The 12,609-nt window shown below is 41.4% G+C and overlaps 1 protein-coding gene across 3 annotated transcripts in view; it reads left to right on the top strand.

The window, feature by feature from the left end:
* Positions 1-12,609, top strand: part of LOC121928356 (HHIP-like protein 2) — a 72,026-nt gene that overhangs the window by 5,161 nt on the left and 54,256 nt on the right. For all 3 annotated transcript variants that reach the window (XR_006103493.1, XR_006103491.1, XM_042462927.1), the window contains exons 3-8: positions 2,159-2,328; positions 3,040-3,153; positions 4,739-4,937; positions 8,085-8,215; positions 9,396-9,554; positions 11,407-11,473. Coding sequence is in view for 1 of the 3 variants with exons in the window: in XM_042462927.1 (XP_042318861.1) it covers positions 2,159-2,328; positions 3,040-3,153; positions 4,739-4,937; positions 8,085-8,215; positions 9,396-9,554; positions 11,407-11,473 (840 nt within the window). In the remaining 2 variants the exon portion in view is untranslated. The remainder of the gene's footprint in view (positions 1-2,158; positions 2,329-3,039; positions 3,154-4,738; positions 4,938-8,084; positions 8,216-9,395; positions 9,555-11,406; positions 11,474-12,609) is intronic.

The raw sequence follows: 12,609 nt of genomic DNA, 5'->3' as shown, positions 1-12,609 counted from the left end.
GGAATGGAGGTTGGGGGTGTTTTGCCAGAAAGGGAAGTCTATTTCTGACATCTGTCTAGAAATAATGCCCAAATGTCCTCCATTTTGATCATGCCTAAGAAACAGGTATTTAGATCAACATTTTTTTTAAAAAAATCAATTTTTTCGTGTGTCCTCCATTTTTTAAAAAAACGTGTCCTACATCTGAAAAATTTGTCCTACATTTGTCCCGGTTTGGAGGTCCTGACTTATGGCAACCCTACTTAGATGGGCATTTTGGAACTTGTGGGGGAGCAGGCTGGGCTTGGTCACTCCAAAAAGCACAAGGCCACTATTCCTGTTTCCTCCACAAATGTCAAAATAACTATTTTAGTTAATGAATTCAAAGATATAGCTGTGTTTGGCCCTCAAAAGACCAGCATAAAGAGCTGGCATGGGGGCATAGCATATGCACACCAGCCGCCCCCATGCCGGTATCATGCTGGGGGGCATCATGGCTCTCAGTTGGTGCAGTGTTTAAATGCGCTGCACCAAAGGAGCACTGAAAAGCCGTCGTAGCTAGGGTGCCCTTTCTGCAGTGCAAAAAGTAGCTGCTTTTTGTGACTTATTTTTGCTTCGTGGAAAGGCTAGATTGGGGTTGCGGCGTGATGCTTGTGTGTCTGTTTCATGATTGGCTAAATATCTCCAGTATTGTCCAATATTTTCCAACAGAGAATTTGCTATTTGTTGTTGTATGCTGTTTTTGGGTAGATTTTCCAAAATGGCTATAAATGTTAAGTTGAATGTTTGCTTCTATACTAGATTGCCCATATTGCATGCTGACAACTGGATTGTCACTGTGTTTTTAAATGGACAGCTGTCTTCAATTCACTTATGCCTCCAATCTTGAAAGCAAAATTGGGAAAGTAAATGCATTTGTTCAGTCCTTGCTGGCTCGTTCTTATGCAGTACAGCCCTAGCCTGGCAGTAGTGTACTTCTGAAAATACCGACTGACAATTCAAGGGTGCTGCTCCAGAATCTTGCAGCTGCCTGTTGTATGTCATTATCCAGAGAAAGGGCCTCATCATTCACAATACACTTGTAATCCAGCTACAGCAGTTGCTTCTTGTGTCCTGTTCCTCTGATTGTCCTTTTGCTGACTCTACCTCTGGCCTGATGTGGGGTAAAATGTGGGTCCTGCTGACAACCACAGGCAGAGAAAGGAGGGCATGCAGAAGAAGCATCAGAGGACAACAGTACTGTAATAACTATTTCTTTATTAGAGGAGTTACAAATAAAGGAGGATGCGGTGGCTTTAGTAATTAAGACACCGACTCTGACGACTGCAAGATTGGCAGTTTGAGACCACACACTCCACTATGTGATGGAGTGAGCTCCTGTCACTCGTCCTAACTTCTCCCAACCTAGCAGTTCGAAAGCATGTAAAAGTGCAAGTAGATAAATAGGTACAACTTTGGTGGAAAGGTAACAGTGTTCTGTGTGCCTCAGCATTTAGTTAAGCTGGCCACATGACCCCAGAGGCTTATGGAGATGAGTACTGCCTCCTACAGTCAGACATGACTAAACGGTCACATCAAAGGGGAAACCTTTACCTTTACAAACAAAGGGGCTGTGTTTCTGCTGTATAATCACTGTATGTAACAATGACATTGTATATGCAAGACACCAAAATGAAATTTATTTTTCATTTGTGCTTTTCATGCCTGTTTTAACATTTAACACAAAATTCTTTTATGAAGAAGGCCGCTTTGACTTAAGGCCTTGCATGCTCAAATTAGTTTGATTCTATTGGAGAAAAAGATAGTTCTTTTTAATGCTCATTCACTGATCAGAAATAAGACTGCTTTTCCTTTTCAGTTTACAGTACATGCAAAGCAAAGGAAAAGAAACTAACTTGGCAAATGAATGCTGCAGTATTTACAGTAGAAGAAATTATATATATAGTTAAGAGTGTTTTCCATTATGCTGTCAGAATTTACATTTGGAGCCAATGAAATGCAGATTTAATGTTGTCATTGACCTCCATGCTACATCTTGCCTTGAACTTATAGGCTTACAAGGTCTCTTCCAACTCTACGATTCTATGATTCTATAAGTTGTTATTTTTTTGTGTAGAAAGTCCATAATTGCATTATAATACACACTTTTGACGTGAAACCTATCTTTTTTTCATTGTAGTATATGTGACCTGTGAGCCCTCAGAACTATATAGGTCAAAAGAAGATTGTTTAAGGTGTATACAGAATGCCCTTTTACAGTCTCAGTGGCAGAGGGCTGCAGAATTAATGGAAAGCTATCTGGAAATGCTGGAAAGCACCAGTGTGTACAGACAACAGGAAGCTTCTGAGGTAAACAAACAAGCAAATAGTCTGACTCTCAAGTGGAGTGAGTGACTGAAGGGGGGCATTATTCAAACCTTCAGGCTGTACTATCATTGCTAATGTAATGGGAAGTGATCATATCATTTCCTGTTTTGTTTTCAGCCAATTTATAGTTTTTTTTAGTTGAAGACGTTTAAGATACCTGTATGTTTTACTGGGGGAGGGGTTGTCACGTTTTGCATTGGTTTTGAGTTGCTTTTGGTGTTAGGGTGAATAACTGCTTGTAATAAAAACTTTGGGGATCTAAAGGTATTGAGAGGCTTTTGGAGGGTTTGGGGGCAGCAAAACAGGGCCAGGGGGTGAACACATCCCTATTCTGTACTTTCCCTATCCCTGCTCTAGAGTTTTACACAAAGAGATGTTGCATTGACTACTCTGGTCTTAATTTCTACATAATGAGGTATGAATGTGTAACTCCCTGGGTGTTGTTCAGCTGCAATTTCCATTGTGCCTCACCATTGGCTGTGTTGGTTAGGTACATTCAATAACAATGCCTGCAAGACTACATTTTCCCTATTCCTGGTCTAAAATGTTTAGGAATGAGCTGAACACTTTTCTCTGGCACAGCAGAGCCCTTTACACTATCCAGTTAAAATGGCTCTTTTCTTGTTGCAAAAATTTTGAAGATGTGTTCATATTCACTTCAGCGGTCACATTTGTTTTTATTTTCTGTGACAGGTCATCTGGAGAATAGGAACAGAAATTGTACAGCAGCATCCACAGAGCAATATAGATGAGACCAATCACTTCGCAGAACGGATGAAAAATTTAGGAGTAAAAAAATATTTAAGGGTAAGGATAGTACTGAGCAACACCTTACGTGAATATGTTTTCTTTTTAAATCCGTGTTGAGATAGTGCTGTTAGTTCTTGATCTGTAGCTATAAATGGCTCACTTTCTCCATAAACAATATTTACTTTAAAAAATTATTTTAAAAATTTAGTGAAACACATAGTATAATTTTTTTTCCAGTTAAACATTTTTCAATGTTACCAGCTTGTTAGATGAAGGGGATGCTGTGGATATAGTATATCTTGATTTCAGTAAGGCCTTTGACAAAGTTCCCCATGATATTCTTGCAAACAAGCTTGTAAAATGTGGGCTAGACAAGGCAACTGTTACATGGATTTATAACTGGTTGACCGGCCGAACCCAGAGGGTGCTCAACAATGGCACCTTTTCATCCTGGAGAGAAGTGACCAGGGGGGTCCCACAGGTCTCTGTCCTGGGCCCAGTGTTATTCAACAGCGTTATCAATGACCTGGATGACAAAATTGGGAGCATATTTATCAAATTTGCAGATGACACCAAATTAGGAGGAATAGCTAATATTCCAGAGGACAGGATCATTCAAAATGATCTGAATAGACTTGAAAGCTGCGCCAAAGCTAACAAAATGAAATTCAACACAGAGAAATGTAAGGTACTGCACTTAGGGCAGAAAAATAAAATGCACAGATATAGGATAGGGGACACCTGGCTGAATGAAACTACGTGTGAAAGGGATCTAGGAGTCCAAGTAGACCACAAATTGAACATGAGTCAACAGTGCGATGCGGCAGCTAAAAAGGCCAATGCTATTTTAGGCTTCATCAATAAAAGTATAGTGTCTAGATCAAGAGAAGTAATAGTACCACTATATTCTGCTTTGGTCAGGCCCCACCTGGAATATTGTGTCCAGTTCTGGGCACCACAATTCAAAAAGGACATTGAGAAACTGGAGCGTGTCCAAAGGAGGGCGACTAAAATGGTGAAGGGTCTAGAAGTCATGCCCTATGAGGAACGACTTAGGGAGCTGGGGATGTTTAGCCTGGAGAAAAGAAGATTAAGAGGTGATATGATAGCCCTGTTTAAATATTTGAAGGGATGTCATATTGAAGAGGGAGCGAACTTGTTTTCTGCTGCTCTAGAGACTAGGACCTGGAGCAATGGATGCAAGCTCCAGGAAAAGAGATTCCACCTCAACATTAGGAGGAATTTCCTGACAGTGAGGGCTGTTCGACAGTGGAACAAACTCCCTCGGAGTGTAGTGGAGTCTCCCTCCTTGGAGGGCTTCAAATGGAGGCTAGATGGCCATCTGTTGGGGATGCTTTGATTTGGATTTCCTGCATGTCAGGGGGGTTGGACTGGATGGCCCTTGTGGTCTCTTCCAACTATGATTCTATGATTCAATGGCTCTATTGTTTTTTGAAGTAAGTAATGTTACAGTTCATCCTGAAGATACATTCCTCTGCTGCAGATAGAACTATCATTTGGCACTGAAATTAGCTGGGAGGTCTGATGTTACACTGCTGAGCACATTGAACTGTATTGTAGCATTGCTTTCAGAGTTGCTGCTGCTAATAAGGAATGTAAACCAGGTTTAAAATTATTATAGGGTTCTTTGGAACATGCCTTCCACCTTTTGTGCAATGGCTTTCTGGAGGAAGCCTATCAGAACTTATTTCTGGCAGAAAGCTGGCACTATGGAGAACTCACAGCTATCCAGGAAAAAGAACGGAAACTCATTCAAGGCTATAGGGGACTGCTGGATTATTATAAGTGGTTAAAAAAGAAAACAGACATGTTGGAGCTTGGTGAGTAGGTGTCTTCAGGTAAGCTGGTACTGTCCAGAACTCTTGCAGCCAACCATAGTTTTCACATCCAATTCTTGGAATCTGAAACTATGGTGAGAAACTTGTGCTACCATCTTAAGTACATTTTACTAGGAAATAAGTTGCACCAAGCTTGATGAGACTGACTAAACATCCTTAGGATTGTGGTATTAGCCTACCTTCCTGTGCAGCAGAAGAGAAGGTTAGCCTTTTTTATTATATTGTGGGAGTTCTGGGACAAGATCATAGTGAATCAGTATGCTACTGTAGTGATCTGCTATGTCAGTCATTTAACTTATTTTATGCTCATGAAGTGAAGTAGGCTAGGTGGTGATGGGAGGTGAAGCCTGCTACCACAAATACCTGGTTTCATGGAGTCTGGGAGGAATCCACTGAGCTAAAGCAATATGGGAGGAGTGGGTTGGGTAATCACTTGCCTTATGGTAGACATCCCTTCCCTACTTCTCAAGCTTGGTGGACTTTCCCTTCCCTGGAAATCAGGCATTCAGGAAACAGTCTTCTCCTGCCACTGTTCCTGCCAGGTTTTTCCTCCTTTCTCTGGTGTTTTCTTTTTACTTTTGACACCACCTTCAGTTATGCCACCAGTTGTGCCAACAGGATTTCAAACTTTCTCTTCATCATTACATCACTATTGGATCTTATACAAGGAATTGGGGAGTACATACCTCAAAACCTATTGGCTTTCTTGTGAGGGAAAAATGACTAATACTGTCATTTCACAGATGTTGCTGATAATCTTGATCAGGGTCATTATTACTGGGTAAACATAATCATGGTTTGTTGTCTTAACCCTCATTAAGATCTTCAAATTATAGTGGCATCCAAGCTAATCCTATTTGCTGTAAAGAATTCTAGAAAGAATTCTTGTGCCAAATGACCTATTTGTCACCTTGCACTCACATAGGTTGACATAGTGAAAAGCCATAGTTGCTATTGTTTAGGACAGGGGTTGGAATTATATTGGCCTCCAGATGTTATTGGACTGCTGGTCCCAGCATTCAGCAAATTTTCTACATTGACTATTGGTGATGAGTGTTGCAGTCCCACAACATTTGGAGTTCATCATGATTCTCAGCTCTGGTTTAGGTAGTCCAAAATAATGTTTAATTTTCCATTATGACTGCATAAGTCTTTTAAGTCTTATGAAGACAAAGCAATCGTGTGAGAAAGCAAATATCTCTTCTGGTTGAGCCAGAGTAATTTTCAACCAACTTGATATCATAAAAGCATAAAACAAGTCTAGTCAAAGTGAATCAGCCACGTCAGGCAACTGATTTTGAGTGTCATAAAAGGGGGACTGGTTGCAAATTAATTTATCCCTAAATTTTTATAAAGATGCATTTTAAAAAAATTTCTCCCTTGATTAGGGTTGCCATATCCCGGCGGCTCCTGGGACAATCCCGCTTTTGGAGGAACCGCCCCCCCAGCCCGGTTCGCCCCAAATCCCAGTTTTGTGCCCGGCCTCTGGACCGGGCCCACTCATGTGGCCATTGCTGCGGCTGCTAATGCGTACGGCCGGCCACCTACCTCCTCCTCCTCGGCAGCGCCGCCCGCGGCACTTGCCTGGGCAGGCAACAGTGCGCACTTGCCCCACAAGCGCGCCCGCGTGTGGGGCTAGAAAAGAGGAGCTCGTCCTCTTTGGCCAGCCAGCCATTGGCCAGCCAGCCAAAGAGGACGAGCTCCTCTTTTTTAGCCCCGCGTGGCTGCAACAGTGCGTGGGGCTGGAAAAGGGGAGCTTGTCTCCTTTGGCTGGTTGGTCAATAGCAGAAGGGGAGGAGTGGGGCTGTTTCCAGCCCCAGTGTGCCATTGGCCAGTGCCAAAGAGCAGGCGGAGCTTTGGAGGAGGAGGAGGAGGTGGAGGCAGAGGAGGACCAATGAGGGTAGGCCTCTGGGCCAGGGGGAGGGGAGAGCGCCATTTCCAAATGGCGCCGAGGAGGAGGAAGTGGAGAGGTGAGTGGCCATTTCGGCTCTGCCTTATTTCTTTTTTTTTAAATTAATTTTTATTATTAAAATAAACAACTCTGCCTTTTTATATTATTTTTATTTTATTTTTATGATTAAAAAAACAACCCTGCCTTTTTATTTTTATTATTAAAAATAAACAACCCTTCCTTTTTATTTTATTTTATTTTTATTATTAAGTAAAGCCATGTTTGATGCCCAAATGTGCTGTTTGGAATGGGGGAGGGGGGTTGGCCAGAAAGGGAAGTACATTTCTGCCATCTGTCTAGGAATAATGCCAAAATGTCCTCCATTTTGATCATTTATATTAACATTTTTAAAAAATCATCAATTTTTTTTGCGTGTCCTCCATTTAAAAAGTGTCCTACATTTGAAAATCTTGTCCTACATTTGTCCTGGTTTGGAGGTCCTGACGTATGGCAACCCTACCCTTGATGGAAACATAATTTGGCTGGCCTTGGATTGTATGCAACTGAATTTGAGTAGGAAAGAGATGCCATTTGCTGTTCAGCATCAGGCAGCAAAAATGGTCTAATTCTGGCATGAACTATCACTACATAATCTTATACATTAGTCAGTGGTTTGGTGTGGTTTGGACAGAAAGATTCTAGAACAGGGCTCTAGAACAGTTCCAAGGTCTAATTTTGGACCCCCAGGGACCTTATGGGAGCCATGTGCTGCTAAAAATGTGCATTCCCCCCCCCAAGTTCCAATGTTCAAAATCAGTCATCTAGTTTTAAAAAGTGTTTATTTTTTGATGTTGAATAGTGGAGGGGGTTGTTGTCAGCCATGGAGGCTTCCAGGAGAGGCAGTTTACCCTTTTGGGGCAGAAAAAGGTGGTCTACGAAGTCTGGAGGAACAAAGGTGACAAAAACCGCCTTGCGCATTGTCTTAGAGTTGCACTTTAACTCTGGTTTAAAAGTCTAAAATGAAGACTATAGGTGCTATATTACACATGAGATATTTCCTCTTACATTTTGAATTAGAATTTACCATCCCCTCTTTGCTTCTTCTCTCTTTCTAATATTTTTTTGAGGTTGCTTGAAACATTCTTTTAAAAACTGAGGCTAGTGACTAGCTCATGATTAGCCCAGTGTCATATCACTGAATTTATTTAATATAAAAATTAATATCTTTTGTTTCACAGCTGAAGACAGCTATGCTGGAACTTCCGTTCAACAGGAAATGCAAAGATTGTACCAGCAGGCTAAGGGCAGTCTTAAAGAGCTAATTAAAATCCCTGGAGTTTGGGATCCTTTTGTGATCTGTTATGTAGATGTAAGTGCACACTCTAATAATTAACTTACCGTTTTTTGATTTAAGTAGTGCTGGCAATTTATGATTTTGTGGCTTGGTGAAAATTTTTGACATCACAGTAGGTTGTTAAATAGGTCTTTCAAAAAAACGCTTAACAAGCTTGGGTAGTTTTGCATTTTTTTAAATATAGTGTTGTGATGTCTCCTAGGTTTGATTTCAAAAAGTATACAATAATGTCAAGTGTAATTAATTTTCAACCTACTTAGACCATGAAATTTCATAGGCAAATAGGCAAGCCACCCTGGGAACCTCAATAATATGAATGCCATGGACTATGGCTAATCACAACATTGGTGTTGGGAGGACCAGAAGGACTGGTGTATCACAAAGGACATAATGTGTGCAAGAAATGAGCACAAAGCAAAAATTGGAAATGAACCCTAAATGCCAAGCCATATATTTGACTCCACATACCACAACCAAGTATTGGAAGCAGAGCACCAATTAATTCCAACCCAACTCTTAGAATATTGACAAAATTAACAAAATATCTAACAAACTCAAATGTATATTTCAAAACACATTTTGTGTGTGTGTGTACTGTGATATTATAATAACACCATTCACTATTACAATTCCTTGAAAAAGTCCTTCACATATATTGTTAGTATCAGATGTGCAGAGGAGATCATATGGAGAAATGTAGAAAAGGTCATGCAGAGATGGCAAGTCCAGAATTATTGTACTGTTTCATTTCTTCTTCAGTCCCAGTTTTCCCATAGATCTCAATACAAACAGAAAAAAACGTTTCCCTTTTTAATGCTATTCTTTGGTCACAACTTTTGAGCCCTCAAGTATTTTAACTTTTTTCACAAATGCATATTACCTATATTTTGTTCTGGTCAAAATACAGGAAATATGCATCTGTTTATGCTGTTTGTATGATCAAATCATATTTGGTCACTTTTATTTAAACCATCCTATACACACATATACTTCACTAACTTATCCATTTGTTTGTTCTGGCCAGGTTTTATTTTATATATAACCCAAAGCTAATGTTTTTGGCCCACTGTCTCAGTCTCCTTCAACTGTAACTTTTATTCTGAAGTGTTCATTCTATAGACAAAATAAAGTACTTATAGGTGACAATGTGGTCGATAGCTTTAAATAATGTGTTATGCATTTGTATTTCCTTCAGCTGCTGGAACATTATGAGGAGAATGGAGAAGCAAGAGAAATATTATATGAGTATGCATATAATTCCAAATTTCCTTCTAACCCTAATGCTCACATCTTCCTCTATCAGTTCCTTAAGAGAAGGGGTGAATCAAGGAAGACACAGATCTCTGTTCTCCAGGTATGAGCTCTAAGTCTTATTTAATGACTGTTCTGATTAATAAAGAACACAAACCTGAAAAACAATATTTCTGTTGAAATAAATCTGGAAATATGCTTGAGTTGTCTATTGAAATAAAAAGGATTGGAAATTATTTTACAGTGGCCCCATACACACTGGCCAAAATAAAGCTGCTTCGGGTCACTTTGGAGATATGCTGTTTAAATGATGCATGTGTCCTAAGAGTCCGGAAGCTGCACTCCAGTCCTTAGGACTGGATCGTGGCTTTGGTGTGGCCTCCGGACTCTTAGGATGCATGCATCATTTAAACAGCATACCTCCAAAGTGACCTGAAGCAGCTTTATTTTGGCCTGTCTGTATGGGGCCTATATATACTTGGCTATGGTGCGTTAACAGACCGCCCGTTTGGGGCGGCCTGTAACTGGCCCTTTCCCCGCCTGATCGGGGCCTCAGCTGCCAGAACAGCAGCCTCTGAGGCCCCGATGCACCGCTTTCCAGGCCGCGGGGAAGTGGCAAAAGGCCGCTTCCCTGCGGCCTGGAAAGAGGTGTCCTTGGGGCTTCAAGCTCCAAGGACACCCCAACGGCGGCGGGGACTCTCAGAAAGGGGCCGCTTGGCCCCTTTCTGATTTGCGTAGCTGGTGCAGCCTTCACACGGCTGCGCCAGCGACGCAAACCAGGAAGGAGCTCCGTTTCGGAGCTCCTTCCGGCTCCGCCAAAAGGGCGCACTAAGCGCTATCGCGCAGCGCGACAACATCACATCCGCGCCGCCCCGTTTGGAGGCGGTGCGTTCGTGACGTCGTCATGGCAGCCCCCATGTGGAAGGGGCGCCGCCATTTTGTACGGACTCAGTCTGTACTAGGGTTAGGGGTGTCCGGAAGCGACGCCCCTTTTTAACCCTAGTACGGACTGAGTCCATAGTTTAAGGCCCGTCTGTAATGGGCCTATAAGTCAAGAAATTTATGCCCCAAAATTGACCCTAAAATCCTGGGTCAACTTATATATGGGTCAGTACACTAATACAACTTAGAAAGATCCTGAAACAAACAAGCCTGATGCTCCTCAGATACATGTTTTTTTCTCTCTCTCTGTCTCTGTGTGTGTGTGTGTGTGTGTGAGAGAGAGAGAGAGAGAGAGAGAGAGAGAGAGAGAAAACCTCATTTAACCACTTCTTTCCCTTCCTAATCTAATTTGCAAGCCTTCTCATCCCATCAACTCCACTTGCTTTCCTTCTCAGTCCAATGTTAAAGTCTATCATCTATCACCTGGGAATTGGTGTTAGGTGGTCGGGAGAGGTCCAAGGAAGGAGAAGGAGGGACAGAAGTGGTATATTCCCCTTTCCATTCTTTGAGTATCTTTGTATACTTTTGGTTTATTTCCATCGTATTTACTGTATTTACTACATAGTTTTTCTGCCCTCTTTCATAGCATCCTGTCTCATGCACCTTAGAAAAAAAAATGGGGGCTTTTAATGCTTAGGTCAGTGATGGTGAACCTTTTAGAGGCTGAGTGCCCAAACTGCAACCCAAAACCCACTTATTTATTGCAACGTGCCATGTCCCTCTGGCTTTCTAGTAACAAACTCTGGCAAACTCTGTGCTGGGGCAACGGTACATGTGCCCACAGAGAGGGCTCTGAGTGCCACCTCTGGCATGCGTGCCATTGGTTCGCCAGCACTGGCTTAGGTGTACTTGAGCTACAAAGTGAAACTGGCAGCCCAGTCCTGCTCAGTGCTATAGTTAACTCTGGCATAAAGCTAATAATTATTCTGCTGAAATTAGTGGTGTATGAAACTACATAACTCTCCCCACACAAGTTTATCTATGTATGTTAACTTTTGTCTGTTTATTCCTAGATTTTGCATGAACTTGTTCCTTCTCATGAACTAATGTTGGAATTTTACATCATGCTTAGCAAATCAAGTAAGACTTCCTAATTACCATATTGCTTTCTCTAGCATAGTAACATTAGAGTGCGATTGGCAGTTGTTTTTCAGGGAGGATAAAAGAAAACAGGAAGCTTAAATATAATCACATAGATCAAGTGTGAGGAACTTCTTTTAATTAAATCCATTTTCAGATAAGTTCTTGGACTGCATGCCAGTGAAAGCCAGGGCAAAAGATACCAGCATATTTTAGTTTAAAGTTCTTGGTGGGGAAGGGGGCCTGGCCTTCTGGGGAATCCCAGGGGGCCAGTTTGGAACTCCAGACTCTGATATAGGCATAGTTACAAGTGATGCCTGGTATAGATAAAAACTTGTAGTGTCAGAAGAAAAGCATTGTTTTAAACATCTTAGGCTGTTTTGCCAGCTGTGACACTATCTGGAGGAAGTAAAACTAATTTCAGTTAACATCTGGCTTAGTTGCAGCAAGACTTAATTGGAATGCACCTTGTCTTGTGTTGCTTTTGAAGGCAGTTCAGATACTTCAACTGGAGGCATTGTTATCTTGATCACCATCAAAGTCCCATAAATTGCAGAGATAGGATATTTTTTTTACCATGGCCCTATGTCTCTGGGACTTTCTGCTTACAGAAAACATATATGGCTATTAAGTACTCAGTCTGACATTTATATGTACAGTAATAAAGATCTAAGAATTAAGCCCAAAATACTTTTTTTTAATAAGAGGGAAAATAAAGATGCAAATATTTGGTAAATTCCAATTAGGCTTTGCTTTGCTGGACATAACTTCTCAATTTGGATTCTGACAAATATTTGCCTAAACAAAGTTCAGAGTGATAAAGAAGAACAGAAAGTCTGCAGGTGAAGTGAAACAGTACACAAATAAAAATCTCTGCTTGGCTATGGAAACCCACTGGGTGACCTTGGGCAAGTGACACTCTATCAGCCTCAGAGAAAGGCAAAACTCCCTTTGGACAAATTGTGCCAAGAAAACTCTGTGATAGGTTTGCCTTAGGGTACTCATAAATTGGAAATGACTTCAAGACACACAAGAACTCAACAACAAGAAGCTTCTAGCCAGAAGGTAGATGCAGAGCAGAGCAGAAGTTGATTCTGGCACTGCAACAATTAGGAGGAAAGGAGGATGCTGAGGAA

The sequence above is a fragment of the Sceloporus undulatus genome, chromosome 1 (assembly GCF_019175285.1).
Source record: "Sceloporus undulatus isolate JIND9_A2432 ecotype Alabama chromosome 1, SceUnd_v1.1, whole genome shotgun sequence".
NCBI classification, from domain to species: Eukaryota; Metazoa; Chordata; class Lepidosauria; order Squamata; family Phrynosomatidae; genus Sceloporus; species Sceloporus undulatus.
Note: the sequence above shows the minus strand (reverse complement) of the source record. Positions and strands in the feature narration are given on the sequence as shown.